Source organism: Leucoraja erinacea, chromosome 2 (assembly GCF_028641065.1).
Source record: "Leucoraja erinacea ecotype New England chromosome 2, Leri_hhj_1, whole genome shotgun sequence".
In the NCBI taxonomy this organism is placed as follows: Eukaryota; Metazoa; Chordata; class Chondrichthyes; order Rajiformes; family Rajidae; genus Leucoraja; species Leucoraja erinaceus.
The window spans coordinates 41,280,256-41,297,134 of record NC_073378.1 but is presented as its reverse complement, the minus strand read 5'-3'; the positions used below and the strand labels follow the sequence as shown (position 1 = coordinate 41,297,134).

General features: G+C 46.2%; 1 protein-coding gene across 1 annotated transcript in view; it reads right to left on the bottom strand.

Moving 5' to 3' along the window:
• The window catches only part of abcb4 (ATP-binding cassette, sub-family B (MDR/TAP), member 4), a 128,766-nt gene that overhangs the window by 17,722 nt on the left and 94,165 nt on the right, over positions 1-16,879 (bottom strand). The window contains exons 22-25 of the mRNA XM_055655606.1: positions 12,306-12,406; positions 5,207-5,347; positions 2,033-2,189; positions 573-770 (exon numbers count right to left, since the gene is read on the bottom strand). Of these exons, the coding sequence (XP_055511581.1) occupies positions 573-770; positions 2,033-2,189; positions 5,207-5,347; positions 12,306-12,406 (597 nt within the window). The remainder of the gene's footprint in view (positions 1-572; positions 771-2,032; positions 2,190-5,206; positions 5,348-12,305; positions 12,407-16,879) is intronic.

The following is a 16,879-nucleotide window of genomic DNA, read 5'->3' as shown; positions in this document are numbered from 1 at the left end:
TGTGACCTTGAATGGAGTCAAGGGGGGAGGTAAAGCGACAAGTGTAGCATTTCCTGCAGTTGAAAGGGAAAGTGCCAGGAAGAGGCGGTGGTTAGTGTGGGAAGGGACACATTGACCAGGGAGTTACGGAGGGTGCGGTCTCTGCGGAAAGCAGACAGGGGAGGAGATGGGAAGATGCGGCCAGTGGTGGGATCCCGTTGGATCCCACCATTGTTTCCACGCGGTATCATGCTACGGCTCTATGATCTCCTCACCTAATTCTAGCAAACTCATGCTCTGGTTTCAAAAGTATCCAGACTGTGCTGGTGACATGTTGAGGCAGGAAGAACAGTGACACAAATTACAGAGTAGCAATCAGTAAACCAAATAGCCTCTTTAATGGAATATCCTTCTGGTAAAACTGAACACATACATGAACTTATGAACAAAACAGCCTGTGAATGTGCCATCATTCTAATGAAAATCCAGAAGAACATGCAACACGCATGGTGAAATAGACAGTCGGTGATTATTTGAATACAACAACACCCCCACTAACTTCTGATCCTATCAAAAGGGAGTAAGTCACTTACCACTTTTCCATTTTGTGGGTCATAGTACCTCTCCAGCAACTGCACGGTGGTGCTTTTCCCACAGCCACTACTTCCCACTAGAGCCAAGGTTTGTCCTTTTGCAACTTCAAGTGTTAAACCTTGTAACACAGGCACATCCGGGCGAGTGGGATAGTTAAAGGCAACATCTTCAAATTTGACCATTCCTTCAAATGTGCTCTTAAAAAAGAATCAGAACCATGACAAATAGTACCATTTTAACTTTTCTAAACATGTTCTCAAATAACTTTGTGAAGATATCAAATATACGAGTGTCCATCAACAGTTAGAACCCAAAGTATATTATCTTGAGCAATACGGTGGAGCATTGGTAGAGTTGCTGCCTTATTACGCCAGAGACCCGGGTTCAATCCTGACTGTGGGTGCTGTCAGTAAGGAGTTTGTACGTTCTCCCCGTGACCGTGTGGGTTTTCCCCAGGTGATCCGGTTTCCTCACATATATTGCAAAGACGTACAGGTTTTCAGCTTAATTGACCAGTAAAGATTATAAATATCCATAATGTATAGGACAGTGCTAGTGTTGGTGTGGACAGTGGACGGAAGGGCCTGTTTATGCGCTGCATTTCTAAAAGAAACTAAACTAAGTAATGATGATCATGAAATTACTGAGCTATTATATATATAGAAAAAACATCTGGCACACTCTGGAAGGATCGGGGGGGGGGGGGGGGGGGGGGGGGGGGGGGGGGGGGGGGGGGGGGGGGGAAGCTGGAAGAGAAGTGGGGATGGGACAAAGTCTGGCAAGTAGGCACAACATGCTGGAGTAACATAGAAACATAGAATATAAGTGCAGGAGGAGGCCATTCGGCCCTTCGAGCCAGCACCGCCATTCATTGTGATCATGGCTGATCGTCCCCTATCAATAACCCGTGCCTGCCTTCTCCCCATATCCCTCGACTCCACTAGCCCCTGGAGCTTTATCTAACTCCTCTAATTAGGCCAATCAGCCCATCAATACTCCACCATTCAATCATGGCTGATCTATCGCTCTCTCCTACCTTCTCCCCATAACAGAGGTTACCTGTACTAATCAATAATCTTATCTTTCTCTGCCTTAAAAATATCCAGACGACCTCCACAACCTTCTGTGGCAAATAATTCCACAGATTCACCACCCTCTGACTGCAGAAATTCCTCTTCATCTCCTTCCTAAAATAACTTCCTTTAATTCTGAGGCTAGACTATCCCACTAGTGGAAACATCCTCTCCACATCCACACTATCCAGGCCTTTCACTGTACTGTACGTTTCAATTTCCCCCCTTATTCTTCTAAACCTCAGCCAGTACAAGGGAAACGCTCACTGTTTCTACATTTAGTCGCCAGCTGTTTCTGAGCCATTTGAGATTCTAACATTTCATAGGCTTCAATTTTTTAATGTTCCATCTACTGCGCATTAACTACAAGACTGCGAGGTACTTACGGGAACATCACCAGCATCACTAAAGCTGTCTATTGATACTGTTTGTTCAATCAACATGATGATTCGGGCTGCTGATACTTTAGCCTTGGCATAATCAGGTGCAAACGAGCTGGCTTGTCCCAAAGCCATTGCTCCAAATACAATCGCTGAGAACACGCTGCAATAATCATAAATCGGATTAAAAAACATGCAATATTATGCCTACAAATATGTGAGTTCTGCAGAATGATAATCCATAAAAAAATTATCAAGTCTCTTGTGCAATTCATAAATAATGCCAACTTAAATGGGTGTGTTAAGTTTAAGTTGAAGTTCATTAATGTCATGTGTACCCAGTAGATGTAAATATAGTGTGAAAAGTACTCGGAAGAAACATCACAAAACCAGAACATGTCAAAACTCTCAGCAAAGTAGGTAGCATCCACAGAGAAAGGGCGGCACAGTAAAGACCAGAGTTCCATCCTGACCTCGGGTGTTGTGTGTGTGTGTGTGTGGGGTTTGCATTTTCTCCCTGTGACTGCATGGGTTTTCTCCGGGTACTCCGGTTTCCTCCCACATCTCAAAGACACGTGTGGGTTTGCAGGTTAAATGGTCTCTGTAAAATTGCCCCAAGTGTGTAGTGGGATAGCTAGTGTAAATGGATGATCAATGGTCGGCATGGGCCTCAGGCCAATAGGCCAGTTTCCATGCTGCATCATTAAACTCTAAACAGAGTAAACAATTCAGCTCAATAATTCTTAGCAGAACTAAGAAAAGTAGACAAGCAAGTGAAAAAGAGAGTCAATGTATCAAGTCGAAGTTAGACAAAATGCTGGAGTAACTCAGCAGGTCAGGTACATCTCTGGAGAAAAAGGATGGCTGACGTTAAGGGGCAGGACCCTTCTTCAGACAGTTTAAAGAAGGGTCTTGACCTGAAATGTCACGCATCCCTTTCGTCCAGAGATGCTACCTGACCCGCTGAGTTACTCCAGCACTTTGTGTCTATCTTTGGTTTCGAGTGGTGGCGTCATCGAGTGTGGCAGCCTCGCCAGCAGCCGTCTGTCCTTTCATCCTTTGTGTTATTTTTAGTCTGTCAACAAGTATGTTTGTGGAGGTCTTTTAGTCTTTTTTATGTGTGGGGTGGGGGAGAGGGGAAAACCGATTTTCTCAGTCACTACCTGGTTGAGGATGTGTCTTTCCTCTGAGCCGTATCTTCGCCCCCTCCTCGCGGCCTACCGTCTGGATTGGCGCAGCCTTTCCTGCCAGAGACAGGCCAGAGCTTCAGCGGTGGCGCAGCACTGAATTCCATCGTAGAGTGGGACGATGTTTTACCGGGATCGCCGTGTTGTAGCTCCGGAGTGTTGGGCCTGCTGACTTGAACACCGTGGAGCTGTGGTCTGTGGAGCTTCCACCCGCGGGCGGCGCTGACTTTAAACATCGCGGAGGCCTGGGATCTTTCGCCGAGGATTGCTAGTGTTGGAGCTCCACCCAGCTCGGTCTCCGGTAGCAAGCGCCGATTCAGAAATTCCAAGCCGCTGAGAGTGTTCTTCAGTTCCGACGCCGGAGTTCCATCATCCCGGCGAGAGGGCCTGAAACATCGGGCCGCCATTGCGGTGACTGTAGAGGCCTCAATAAGCCCCGACCACCGGTGAACAAGAGAAAGAGGACTGAACTTTGTTGCCTTCCCTCACAGTGGGAAGCATTGATTCTGCTGTGGGGGGATGTTTTTATGTTTTATGTTAAATTCTATAATGTTGTGTTTATCTTATTTGTGTGCTGCATGATAACTCAAATTTCACTGCACCAATTGATGTATGTAGCAATAAATGTCCTTTGTCCTTTTCTATATACCAGCATCTGCAGTTCCTTTCTACACAAAATATCAATTAAGTGGATTTGACCTGATGCATTGGACATAGCAATGGATGCTGCCTAACCTACTGACTGCTTCTGCCATCTTCTGTTTTGCAGTCACATTTGCAGCATTTGCAGCTAGTTTTGCTCCAATGAATAAAACAGGCTATTGTTCTTTGCAGTTTACAGATGAAATTAACAAAATGAGAGGTAAATGAAATGAAGTTAACAATAAGGTATCACTCATACCGATGTACAGAAATGGAGGGGCAGCAGGCAAGGTTTTGGCTTCCAGATAGACAAAGAGATTCTTCAGCAGTTACCGGATGGCGTTGTTCCAAGAGTTCAGCTCAGATCCAAGCGGTAGCCGGACAGGACCTGAGTGAGTCTTCTCAGTGATGCCTCACTTCATTCAATTGTGCAGTAGACCATTGTGTAAGGAAAGAGATGCAAACAAGCAGACAGTACAGATTGGAAAGAGAAGGACAGTGTCAAGAAAGCAAGTTGCAGAAGCTGAAGAATGGGATAGTCCAACATTTGGCGGAAAAGAGAAAGCAAGGAAAATTAGATACTGAAAATACAGATTTTTTTAACATAATGCAGAAACAGGAGGTGGTAGTAATTTGGTCCCTGATGCCTGCTTCACCATTAGATCATTAGCTCAACCCCGCTTTCTTGTACTAACCCACATACTTTGATCCCATTAAAACATCTAAAAATAGTGGGCGGCACAGTGGTGCAGCGGTAGAGTTGCTGCCTTATAGCACTGGACTCGATGGGCTGAAGGGCCTGTTTCCATGCTGTATCTCTAAAGTCTATTCCCTTTTGTAGAATATATATCGTGACACACAGCTCTTTCAGCGGGCAAATTTCAAAGATTCACAACTTGCTAAATGGAGAAATTTATTCTCAATTTGTGACTATAACTGCCGATTCTGGACACTGCAGCCAGGGAAAACATCATCTCTGCATCCACTCTGCAAGCTCATCAAGAGTCTTGATACATTTCATTGAGATGACCTCTCAGTTTTATAAACTTCCAAGACTGTAGACCCAGTTTGCTTAATATCTCCTCATAAAATAAACCCATGATCCAAGGAATCAATTTTGTGAATCTTTATTACACTACCTTATCACAAGTGTTTCTCTCAAATAGAGAGATCAGACTTAAACACAATATTTCAAACCTCATCATTATCTTAAATGGATTCCTCTTGCATTTTTAATAGAGAGGTCCTTATGGTACCTCACATAATTAAAGAAAGTACATCAATAATAACCCAAGCCAATGGCCTCATTTGCTTGCAGAAACAGATTGATGCAACAAGAATTTATACTCACAGAAAAACGTCTCGGAACCCCATGTAGTCATGTGCCACTAGCCAGGCTCCAAATCGAAAACATGCTGCATAAGCAAAGAACATAATTGCTTGTGAAAGGCCAAAGGTGATTCCATAAATGCAAGACTTCTTTTTGGCATTCCTTTGGAAACATAAAAGGGGAAATGGACAATGTTGAGCAATGCATGGCAATGTTTTGAATTCTCTGTATACATTTGATTCAGCGAGATGAAGAATAGGGCTGTAGTTTCATTTAGTTTCGAGATACAGTGCAGAAACAGGCCTTTTGGTCCACCGAGTCTGCACCGATCCCCACACATTAACACTACCCTACACACTATGGACAATTTACACTTATTGCAAGCCGATTTACCTACAAACCTGTACGTCTTTAGAGTGTGGGAGAAAACCGAAGATCTCAGAGAAAACCCAGTTATGGGGAGAACGTGCAAACGCCGAACCGACAGCACCCGTAGTCGGGTTCGAACCCGGGTAATCGGTGGTTCAAGCGCTGTGAGGCAGCAACTCTACCACTGCACCGCCATTTCAAATAGGCCCTTCAAGCTTCCATGCATTAGGATCACGGCTGATTAGACTTTAGTAATACAGCGCGGAAACAAACCCTTTGGCCCACCGAGTCCACGCCGACCAGCAAACCCCTTACACAAACACTATCCTACACACTAGGAACCATTTATAATTTTTTTATGTTATGTAATGTTTGAGACCACGTAAGGCCCTGTTGTGACTAGCACAAGCAAAAGGAGAACACGTCCGACATCTTGTAAGTATGATTTATTCCGCCCCACCCAGGGACACTTCTCGAAGGTCACCTGCTCTCGATCACGAGGCAAAGCCCTTTATATTAAAGGGGCACAGGCATTTACATATACATCACATCTCCCCCTTTACTTTAATTACAATTCTCCCCCTTCCCTTAAATTACCTTACATCCCCCCCCTTCAACATTTGTCAAAATTAATAACTTGAACCTTAATGAATTTAATGTGGATAAAGTACCACAAATAACAAAAAAATTGCCCAACAATTTTACATAACAAGTCGATTTGGGGGTTTTGACAATCGCCCACTTCTCGTGCAAGTCGTCTTTCCAACTCGTTCTGTGTCATATTTCTGATGTGTGCGAGTGTGGCTTGGCTCGCTTTGAGCCGATTCCCCCAACACAGACCCTTGTGGTGCGGCCTGTGATAGTTCGCTTGAGTTTGGGAGACTGGCTCCTTCTGGGTGAGGGGTTCCTCCTTGTGGGAGAGTGTTCGCATTTGTCTGCTGCGTGTTGCCAGTGCATGGCTCAGCTGCTTCGTGCGCAGGTCGTATGTCCTTCCTGTTCCTGCGGAACTCTGTACCGCTCGGTGTAGCGATGACGTAGCTCCGAGGGGACAGGTTTTCTCTTGCAATACGGCCACGTTGCCACTCAGTTGGTTTGGCATGAAACCATACCTGTTGTTGTTGTTCCAGGCGCGGCAGCGGCTCGACGCTTGCCTTCACATTGAAGTATGCTGCCTGTTTTTCTTGTCGGATGGCCAGTTGTGGTCCCATGGGAGGGACATGATGAGGCAGTAAGAGTGATAGAGGCGATGACAATTTGCTTCTTAACAGTCTACTGTTCAGTAACTGTGAGGGGGCATAGCCGCCTGTCCCATCAAGTGGGGTGTTGCGGTATTCGAGGATGGCGTACATCGGGTCACGGCCGCTGCGTTTGGCTTTCCTCATGATACCTTTTATAGTTTGCACACAGCGCTCTATCTGCCCGTTGCTCTGTGGATATATGGGACTTGAGGTGACATGGGCAAATTCCCAGTCATCCTGGAACCTATGAAATTCAGCACAGACAAATTGTCTCGCGTTGTCAGTCATCACCAAGTCAGGAATGCCATTCCGGGCAAACATGCCCTTCATCTCGCGTATCACCGAATGTGACGTCATGTCTATCAGTTGCGCTATTTCTGGGTACTTGGAGTAATAGTCCACTACAAGCAAATGGTCAACTCCATCCAGATGGAAGATGTCTACGCCGACCTTAGACCAAGGTCTGCTGGGGATGAAGTGTGGTTGGAGCGGCTCGCTTGCTTGTGCTTTCCTTGTTGCCTGGCATATCGAGCAATTTCCCACAGTGTCCTCAATCTGTGCGTTCATTCCTGGCCACGCAAATAAATTGCGGGCTCGTTGTTTCAGTTTCACTACTCCCAGATGTGATTCATGTAGCGCGTTCAGCATCTTACAATTTGAGTATGGGTGGTGAAGTGAGAAGACATTTCAGCTTGTCTACTGCATGTCTGTGCTTCTGCTCAAAATGCCACGCTATTCCCTTTTCTGTTAGCTGTCTAAGTGGGGCGGTGATCTCTGAGAGGTTCGGAATAAACTTGGCTATGTTTGTCACCATCCCCAAGAACGTTTGCACTTCAGCCTTGTTTGTCGGGTATGGCATTTGTAGCATGCTGCTGACACGAGATGGGCTTGGTGACACGCCTGCTTGCGAGATGACATTTCCCACATATTCAATCTCATTTGAGCACATTACCGACTTTCGGGGATTGAGCTTTAGGCCGGATTCTTTCACCCGTTTGAGTAGGGTTTTCACCCTTGCGTCATGTTGTGCTGCGTTCACATCCCAAACGAGAATGTCGTCGACAACTATCTCCACCCCTTGTAAATCGCCAAACTCTTCCTGCATCGCCCGCTGCCAAATCTCACTTGCGGATGAGATTCCAAATGGAAGCACGAGGTATCGGTATCTCCCAAAGGGAGTATTAAATGGGGTCAGACATGAGCTGTCATCGCTCAGTGGGAACTGCCAGTACCCACTTGTAGCGTCAAATTTTGAGAACCTTTCTACATTTGGCATGCGTGCTGCAATGTTCTCGAACGTCGGCATCGGGAAATGCTCCCTACAAATGGCCGCATTGAGGTCACGTGGGTCAAGACATATGCGGACCTCCATTAGGCTTGTTAACCACAGTCATTGAATTCACCCAATCTGTCGGTTCACTCATGGGCTTTATGACTCCAAGCTTTCCATGCGCTCTAATTCGGCTTTGACCTTATCCCTGAGTTTATATGGGATAGTGCGGAGCGGGTTTTGCTTAAGTTGCACGTTCTCTTGCAGCGCTATGTTGTACTCGTGTCTTTTTAGCCTTCCCAGCCCTTGGAAAATCTCACGGTTTTCCTCAATGATCCTTGCAGTGTATGATGGGCTCGCACTCACGCTATCAACCGCCTCCTTTCGCACAAGAAGCCCTAACTTTTCACATGTTAGTTTCCCAAATATGGGTTTCACATTCACCCTCACTATTTGAAAGACAACCCTGTGTTCTTTCTTACCTACTTTGACGTTCCCCATTGCCTGCCCCACAGGCTTCATTGTATGTCCAGAATAGGACCTCAGTGTCACGTTCGTCTTCAGTAAGTCAAGACCAGTCTTTCTGAACAAGTGCTCGGGCAGGATGTCCACGAGCTCCAGAGTCAAGTTTGAACTCAATGTTCACATTGTTGATGCTGCACATCTGTCCCCATTCACACGTCGACCCAATCACAGCATCAGTCACGGCGTCAATGTAGAAGACATCAACATTGTCGTCCACTGGCTCAGGCAGTGGTGAAGTGTTCATCTGGAACTCCATGTCGCGGACGTCACGGCTCCAGTCCGCAGCCTTTTGGCTGATTCGCTGATCATATTGTCGGGGACGTGGGCGGCTGTTGGGCGCTCTATTTAACGGGCAGTCGGGAGATCTGGAAAGATGCCCAATCTCTCCGCAGGTATAACATCTCATGTACTGAGCAGGGCAGTAGTTGCCTTTATGCGCGCGGGTGCATGACCGGCAGACGGTATCCTTACCATAATCACGGATTTCTGTCAGTGGTTGTCTGGATCGCGAATCCCTGCCTCGGCCCCAAGGCCGACTGGCGCTGTCCCGTTTCACATAATTAACTGTCTCTTCGGTGTCGATGGCGGTTGGGGCAATCTGCTTCATCTGTTCGGCTGCTGCTTCAGCTATCAGACACACGTCACTGTATTTTTCTAGTGTTAAATCATCGCATTGTAGTAGTTTTTCCCGGAGCGGCTGGCTGGTGATGCCGCAGACAATTCTGTCTCGTAGCAATGAGTCATGGATAATGCCAAACTCACAATCTTTGGCTATAGACTTCACTGCAGTCAGGTAGCTGGAGAAGGTCTCCCCTTGCCGCTGATTACGTGTATTAAAGACATATCTTGAGACAGTTAAGTTCTTTTTTGCATCACAGTATGTCTGAAACATATTCTTCAACAGTTGTATCTTGTCAGTTTCCTCCTGGGTAAACTCAAAAGGTCTCATAAATCTCCTGAGCTGCCGGCCCAGCTACGTGGAGGAATGTTGCACAGCGAATACTATCTGGTTTATTTGTTAGTTCTGTTGCCGCCTCGTACAGCTGGAATGCCCTTATCCAGTCCTTATAATTCTTGGCCACGTTTCCTTGCATGGAGAGTGGTCCCGGTGGCTTGAGTCCTGCCATTCTTTTCTTTAGGTTTTTTTTTTTACTTTGACACCATGTAATGTTTGAGACCACGTAAGGCCCTGTTGTGACTAGCACAAGCAAAAGGAGAACACGTCCGACATCTTGTAAGTATGATTTATTCTGCCCCACCCAGGGACACTTCTCCAAGGTCACCTGCTCTCGATCACGAGGCAAAGCCCTTTATATTAAAGGGGCACAGGCATTTACATATACATCACAAGGATCACGGCTGATTAGACTTTAGTAATACAGCGCGGAAACAAACCCTTTGGCCCACCGAGTCCACGCCGACCAGCAAACCCCTTACACAAACACTATCCTACACACTAGGAACCATTTATAATTTTTTTACCGGAGGCAATTAACCTACAAACCTGTAGGTCTTTGGAGTGTAGGAGGAAACCGGAGCTCCCTGAAAAAACCACACTGTCACAGACTAAAAGTACAAATTCCATACAAACAGCACCTGTAGTCAGGATCTAACCCGGGTCTCTGGCACTGTAGGGCAGCAACTCTATCACTGTGCCACTGTGCTGCCCCTCAGTGATCTATAGGGAGGTTTCACGGCAGTTGCAACGCTACTCCAAATGGAGTACACGCGATGAACTGCAGGTAGGCACTTACCATTGTTTCCAGCATAGCGGGCCCGTTAAAACCCGCTGAAATTGTCTATTTTAGCGCTGTAAATAATTATGGAAATCGGGATAAGGGTGTGAGACATTTAGCCTACTTCAGAATTCCAAAAGTGAGGAGAAATGACTAGATAGAAACAAGAACTGAAGGGACAACAACAGCCAAAGTGCTTGGCGAACATTGGCCGTTTGCTCATTGCATTTCATCAACAGAAAGGCATTATTTGTGGTTTTTTTTAAATTCTTTTGGCATCTAAAATGTTTCAGAAGTGATAAATCTGGCTGTAATTTTTTTTAAATCGCCGATGGAAGAAAAATTTACAGCCAGATTTATCACTTCTGAGAATTTTTAGATACCAAAGGAATCAAGAAAAAACACAAATAATGCCTTACTTGATGAAATGCAGTGAGCAAACGCGATAATTTCCAATATTTTCAATTCCGATATCTGCACGGCCAATGTATACCAAGCACTTTAGCTGCTGAAGTCCCTTCTGTTCTCGCTTCTCTATACCTTCATTTCACTTCACTTTTGGAATTCTAAAGTTGGGTACATGTCTCTCACTTACCCCGACTCCCACAATTTTTTTCAGCGCAAAAATTCAACATTTTGGCGGTTTTTAACAGGTAGGAAAGTGTGCGTTTCTTGTATTAATAACATATACCGGAAGTGACGGATGTCCTCCAGATGGATTGAGCGGCTCCATGCGTCAAGCCCTATGACCCAGTGACCTTACGTGCAACCCCCCTATACGACCTGATCTACTACCGCAGTGCTATTTTGTGTCACTATCCCCATGTTTCTTGATTCCCTTGATGTCCAGAATGCCATCAATATGCGTTTTGAACTAATATAATTACTGAGCCTCCGCAGGGCCTCCAGGATAGAGAATCCCAAGTAATTGCTCCTCTTCTCAATGCTGGATAGTTTAAACTGTGTCCCTTGCTAGACTCCTCAGCCCGGGGAAACATCTTCTCGGAATCCTGAAGTATGCCCTGGAATTTTGTATGTTTCTAATAGATTCTTTTAAACTCTCTAGAATACCATCCCAGTTTTCGCAATCACTCCTCAAACAGCAAACCTGCCATCCCTGGAACCAGTCGAGTGAATCTTTCTTGCATTCAGTCTCGTCCAAGTACAGCCTTTCGTGGATAAGGAGTAAAAAAAAACAGGACACAATACTGCAGGTGTGAACTCACTGAGGCCCTGTATAATTACAGCCCCTGGGACCCTATAAATCAGTGCCCAATGCACAACTGTATACCCAACTCAATATTGACACAAGGGCAGCACAGTGATGCAGTGGTAGAGCTGCTGCTTTCTTACAGGGCCAAAGACTGGTTTCAATCCTGAACGGGTGTTCTCTGTACAGAGATTGTGCGTTCTCCCTGTGACAATGTGTGTTTTCTCCAGCTGCTTCGGTTTCCTTCCACACTCCAAACTCGTACAGGTTTGTAGGTTAATTGGCTTCAGTAAATTAAAGAAAATTGTCCCTAGTGTGTAGGATAGTGCTAGCGTACGAGGTGATCGCTGGTCGGTGCTGGGCCCGGAGGGCTGAAAACCCTGTTTCTATGCTGTATCTCTAAAGTCTAAAGGCTTAGATCCTGCCCAGTAGTCAACCTTTCAAAGAAATCAATATTGAGATTTCTCAAGGCTACCCCCTCATCCTACTGTAGCTCAGTAGTCTGCGTACCATTTGGGGCCATATGTGGATTATCAGATCAGTATCAAAACTACAGCACCACCCTGTCCCTTTTCCCCTTCAAAATTATTTTTCAAATCATTATCCAAATCCACTTTAAATTATGCCGCTATTCATGGCTCAATTGTCAAATAAAGGGTCCAAGGCGCAATAACATATTGGGTGAAAAATATTTTTTAACATTCTGCTTTATTCTTCTGGCTAATAAGCACCCCTTTATACCATCAACCAAAAATCAATGGTCTCCTGTTACCTGTATGGAACAGCCATGCTACTTTTGTACATTTGTTCAAATTTTTTCTCTCTTGTTAGAGCTACAACAGTTCGAATGTTTTCAACTGCCTCTGTAGCAATCTGGTGAAGATGAAGAAAACAATGGTTAAACAATGCGGCATAAATGGAATTGCCTACAACACAATAAGCGGCCTCTGCAGTTTGTCTGTCTTTTTTAATTTTATGTCTCGCTTGAGTGAGTTATAGAGGTTTTTTTTTTAACTGGGTAGGGTGTGGGGGAAACTTTTAAAATATTTTCCCTGTACGGAGGACCCGACCTTTTCTCTGTCAGGTCTCCGTTGTCGTTGGGGCCTAGCACCGTGGAGCAGCCTCCAACCGGAACGACCTGGGGCTCCAGTCACGGAGCCTGTGGACTTACCATCGTGGAGCTGGCGGAGTTTGAAGCGGGAGGAACTGTGGTGCTGTGGCCTGATCCCGGAGATTCGGAGGATCCAGCTGCAGGTCTGCTGGACGGTAACACCGGGAGCCCGCGGGTCCCTGGTGGGAGACCGCCTTTTCGGGGCTTCAGCAACGGTGACTTCTCCCGCCCGAGTTGCGGGGTTGAAGATGACCTGGAGCGGGGCCTTGCATCGCCCGGCGCGGCTTTAAATGGCCGCGGGACTTGCTAGCGCCCGCCGGGGGCTCAAACATCCAGACCCGGAGTGTGGCCTTGCATATCCCGGCGCAGCTTTAATGGCCGCGGGACTTATTTACCATCGTCCGCCGGGGGCTTTGACTCTGACATCGGGAGGAGAATGGGGAATGCAGGGGAGAGATAAGACTTTGCCTTCCATCACAGCGAGGAGGAGATTCGCTGTGATGGATGTTTGTGTAAGTTGTGTTGTGTCTTGGTTCTTCTACTTGTTTGTATGACTGCAGAAACCAAATCTCGTTTGAACCTGAATGAGGTTCAAATGACAACAAATAAATTGTATCATTGTATCATAACAGCAGATTTTTCAGGAGTGGGTTTCCAAATTCCAGTCTCAACCATAGAACATATAACAGTACAGCACAGGAACGGCCCTTTGGCCCACAATGTTTGTCCGTACATGATACCAAGTTAAACTGATCTCATCTGTCTGTACATGATCCATATCCCTCTATTCCCTGTACCTATCCAAAAGTCTCTTAAACTACTCGACTAGAACTGCTTGCAATACTCAAAATGCGCTTAATCAAAGTCCTACAGAGCTGTATCATGACTTCCTGACCACTGTATTGAATGCCCCTAGTTATAAAGGCATGCATACCATATGCACAACAGGGACAGTCCCCCTAGTCCTCACCTTTCGCTTCATCAGCCGTCGCTTATGGCACATAATCCTCTACCTTTCCCCACCTCCAACGGGATCCCACCACTAGCCACATCTTCCCATTTCCACCCTTTTCCGCTTTCAGCAATGACCGTTCCCTCCGCTCATCCCTTCCCACCCAAACAGCCCCCTCCCCAGGTACTTTCCCCTGCACCACCTGTCCTTATACCTCTACCCTCGACTGTCCAAGGACCCAGACAGTCCTTTCAGGTGAGGCAGAGGTTCACTTGCACCTCCTCCAGCCTCATTTACTGTATCCGCTGTTCCAGGTGTGGACTCCTATTTATCGGCAAGACTAAGCGCAGGCTCGGCTATCGTTTTTCTGAACACCTCCGCTCAGTCCGCTTGGACCTACATGATCTCCCGGTTGCTAAATACTTTAACTCCCCCTCCCATTCCCACAATGACCTTTCTGTTCTGAGCATCCTCCACTGTCAGAGTGATGCCTAATGCAAATTGAAAGAACACCTCATATTTCGCTTGGGCAGCTTCTAAACATCTAAACCTAAATTTTAGTAGTTACTTAAGTTATGATGTCGGATGGAAGCTGCATATCCAAATCTCGTTACACTTATGTGCAATGACAATAAAATATATTATTATTATTATTATTACATCCCAGCGGTATGAATATGGACTTCTCTAACTTCAAGTAGCCCTTGCTTTCCCTCTCTCTCCACCCCTCCCCATCAGAGTTCTCCGACTAGTTTCACTGTCCTCCTGATATTTCCTGAACATATTTCCTGCCGCTAGTGTGTCCAAACTCTTAATAATCTTATGTTTAGATAAGATCCACTCTCATCCTTCTATATTCCAGAGTATACAAGCCCAGCCGTTCCATTCTCTCAGCACATGACAGTCCCGCCTTCCCAGGAATTAACCTTGTGAACCAACGCTGCACTCCCTCAATAGCCCTGTCGCAAATTTGAACACTAACTTCCATCCTGTTTTTGCCAAAAGTGGATAACCTCACATTTTTTCACATTAAACTGCATCTGCCATGCACCTTCCCACTCACCCAACCTGTCCAAGTCACCCTGCATTCTCATAGCATCCTCCTTATGGTTCACACTGCCACCCAGCTTTGTGTCATCTGCAAATTTGCTAATGTTACTTGTAATCCCTTCATCTAAATCATTAATATATATTGTAAACTAGACCAAGGGCAGACCCGTTGGGTCTGCTCCCCCAACGCAGCCGTTCCCTACATGTAGCCCCCACGGGAGACGTGGTCCTCCAACTCAAGCGGCTCAGGAATGAGCAGTGCGGCTGGTTTTAAATGGCGTCTTTGAGGCGAGAGGCGGGCGCCAGCAGCCGTTATGGTCACTGGCCAGCAGGAGGCGACAAAATGAGTGAGTTGGGGTGGGGGGGGAGGGGGAGAAGGATTTAATGAAAAATGTGTACATAAACATAACAAAATCTAATGAGGAGTGGATAGTTGGAATGAAAAGTGAAATGTGTACCCAAATGGGCTGCTTCTATGGGTGAGAAGCCAGTTTATTTTTGAAATATTGAGGGGTGGTGGGGGGGGGAGAAGGATTTGATTAAAAACGTGTACTTAAACACAACAAAATGTAATGAGGAGCAGATACTTAGAAAGAAAAGTGAAATTTCTACTGAAATGGAAAAGATCTCGGCGATTGTGCGACTGGATTCGGCGTGGCAAGGAATCAAAGCAAGAAATGCAGCCGGCAGCCGTACATGTAAATGGATCCATTCCGATTGGACATCTGCGAGCATCGGCCATTCCGATTGGACATCTGCGAGCATTGGGCATTGTGACATCACACGATGGAACGAATCAAAAGGCAGAAAGGCAGCCGGACGGCAGCCGGTCGGATGGCACGAGAGTTTTATATAATAACTAGACCAAGTGCAGACCCGTTGGGTCTGCTCCCCCAATGGTGTGATCCCCCAACCCAATATTCCACCATGCGCCCGTCTCCTCCAATGGAACTGAAGCCGTTCTGAAAAGTAAGATTCCAGCACTGCCCTGCCTCTTTAAAAAAAAAATCCCTGCCTGCTGCAGCAGTGAAAAGTTCAGTGTTCCCGGCTTGCAACTATATAGATAGATAGATAGATGAACCAAATGCAGGTAGGTAGGATATGGGTAAACGGGGCAACTTGGTTGCCATAAGCAAGTTCAGCCGAAGGCCCTGTTTGCTTGCAGCATAACTCCAAGACTTTAAATCCTATTGTTGATAATTTCAATTGATGAGCATGCAATACACAGCTCCATTCAGATTAGAAAGAGGGGAAAGAGTCGGGAGGGAGAGTGGAGGGGAAGGGGGAGAGAAGTGGAAGAGTGGGGAGGGAGGTGAAGAGGGGTAGCGGGAGTGATGGAAGAGGGAAGAGGGACAGAGGGATAGGGGAAGGGGGCGGGGGGGAGAGAGGGAAGGGGGTGGGATAGAGAGTGAAGGGGGGTGGGGGAGAGAGGGATGGGGGGGAGAGGGAGAGGGATGAGGAGAGGGAAACATAGAAACATAAGATTCTATAAGATCACCCCTCAATCTTCTAAATTCTAGCGAGTACAAGCCGAGTTTATCCAGTCTTTCTTCATATGAAAGTCCTGCCATCCCAGGAGTCAGTCTGGTGAACCGTCTCTGTACTCCCTCTATGGCAATAATGTCTTTGGGCATTGTGACATCACACGATGACACGGTCACCAGGGGCTGGGGCTGGTGCAAAGGCATATGTAAATGGATCCATCCCGATTGGACATCTGCGAGCATTGGGCATTGTGACATCACACGACGGGAACTAATCGAAAGGCAGGAAGGGATCCGTACTGCAGGCGGACTGATTTGAGTTTTATATATTATATGATATGATAGATAGATAGATAGCTGCGGTTCCAGCACCAAGCCTTGTGGTACCCAACTAGTCACTGCCTGCCATTCTGAAAGGGACCCGTTAATCCCTACTCTTTTTTTCCTATCTTCCAATCAATTTTCTGTCCATGTCAGCACTCAACCCCCAATACCATGTGCCCTAATTTTGCCCACTAATCTCCTATGTGGGATCTTATCAAATGCTTTCTGAAAGTCCAGGTACACTACATCCACTGGCTCTCCCTTGTCCATTTTCCTAGTTACATCTTCAATAAATTCCTGATTTCCCCTTCGTAAATTGATGCTGACTCGGACTGATCCTCTTCCTGCTATCCAAATGTGCCGCTATTTCATCTTATATGATTGACTCCAGCATCTTCCCACCACCGATGTCAGTCTATAATTCC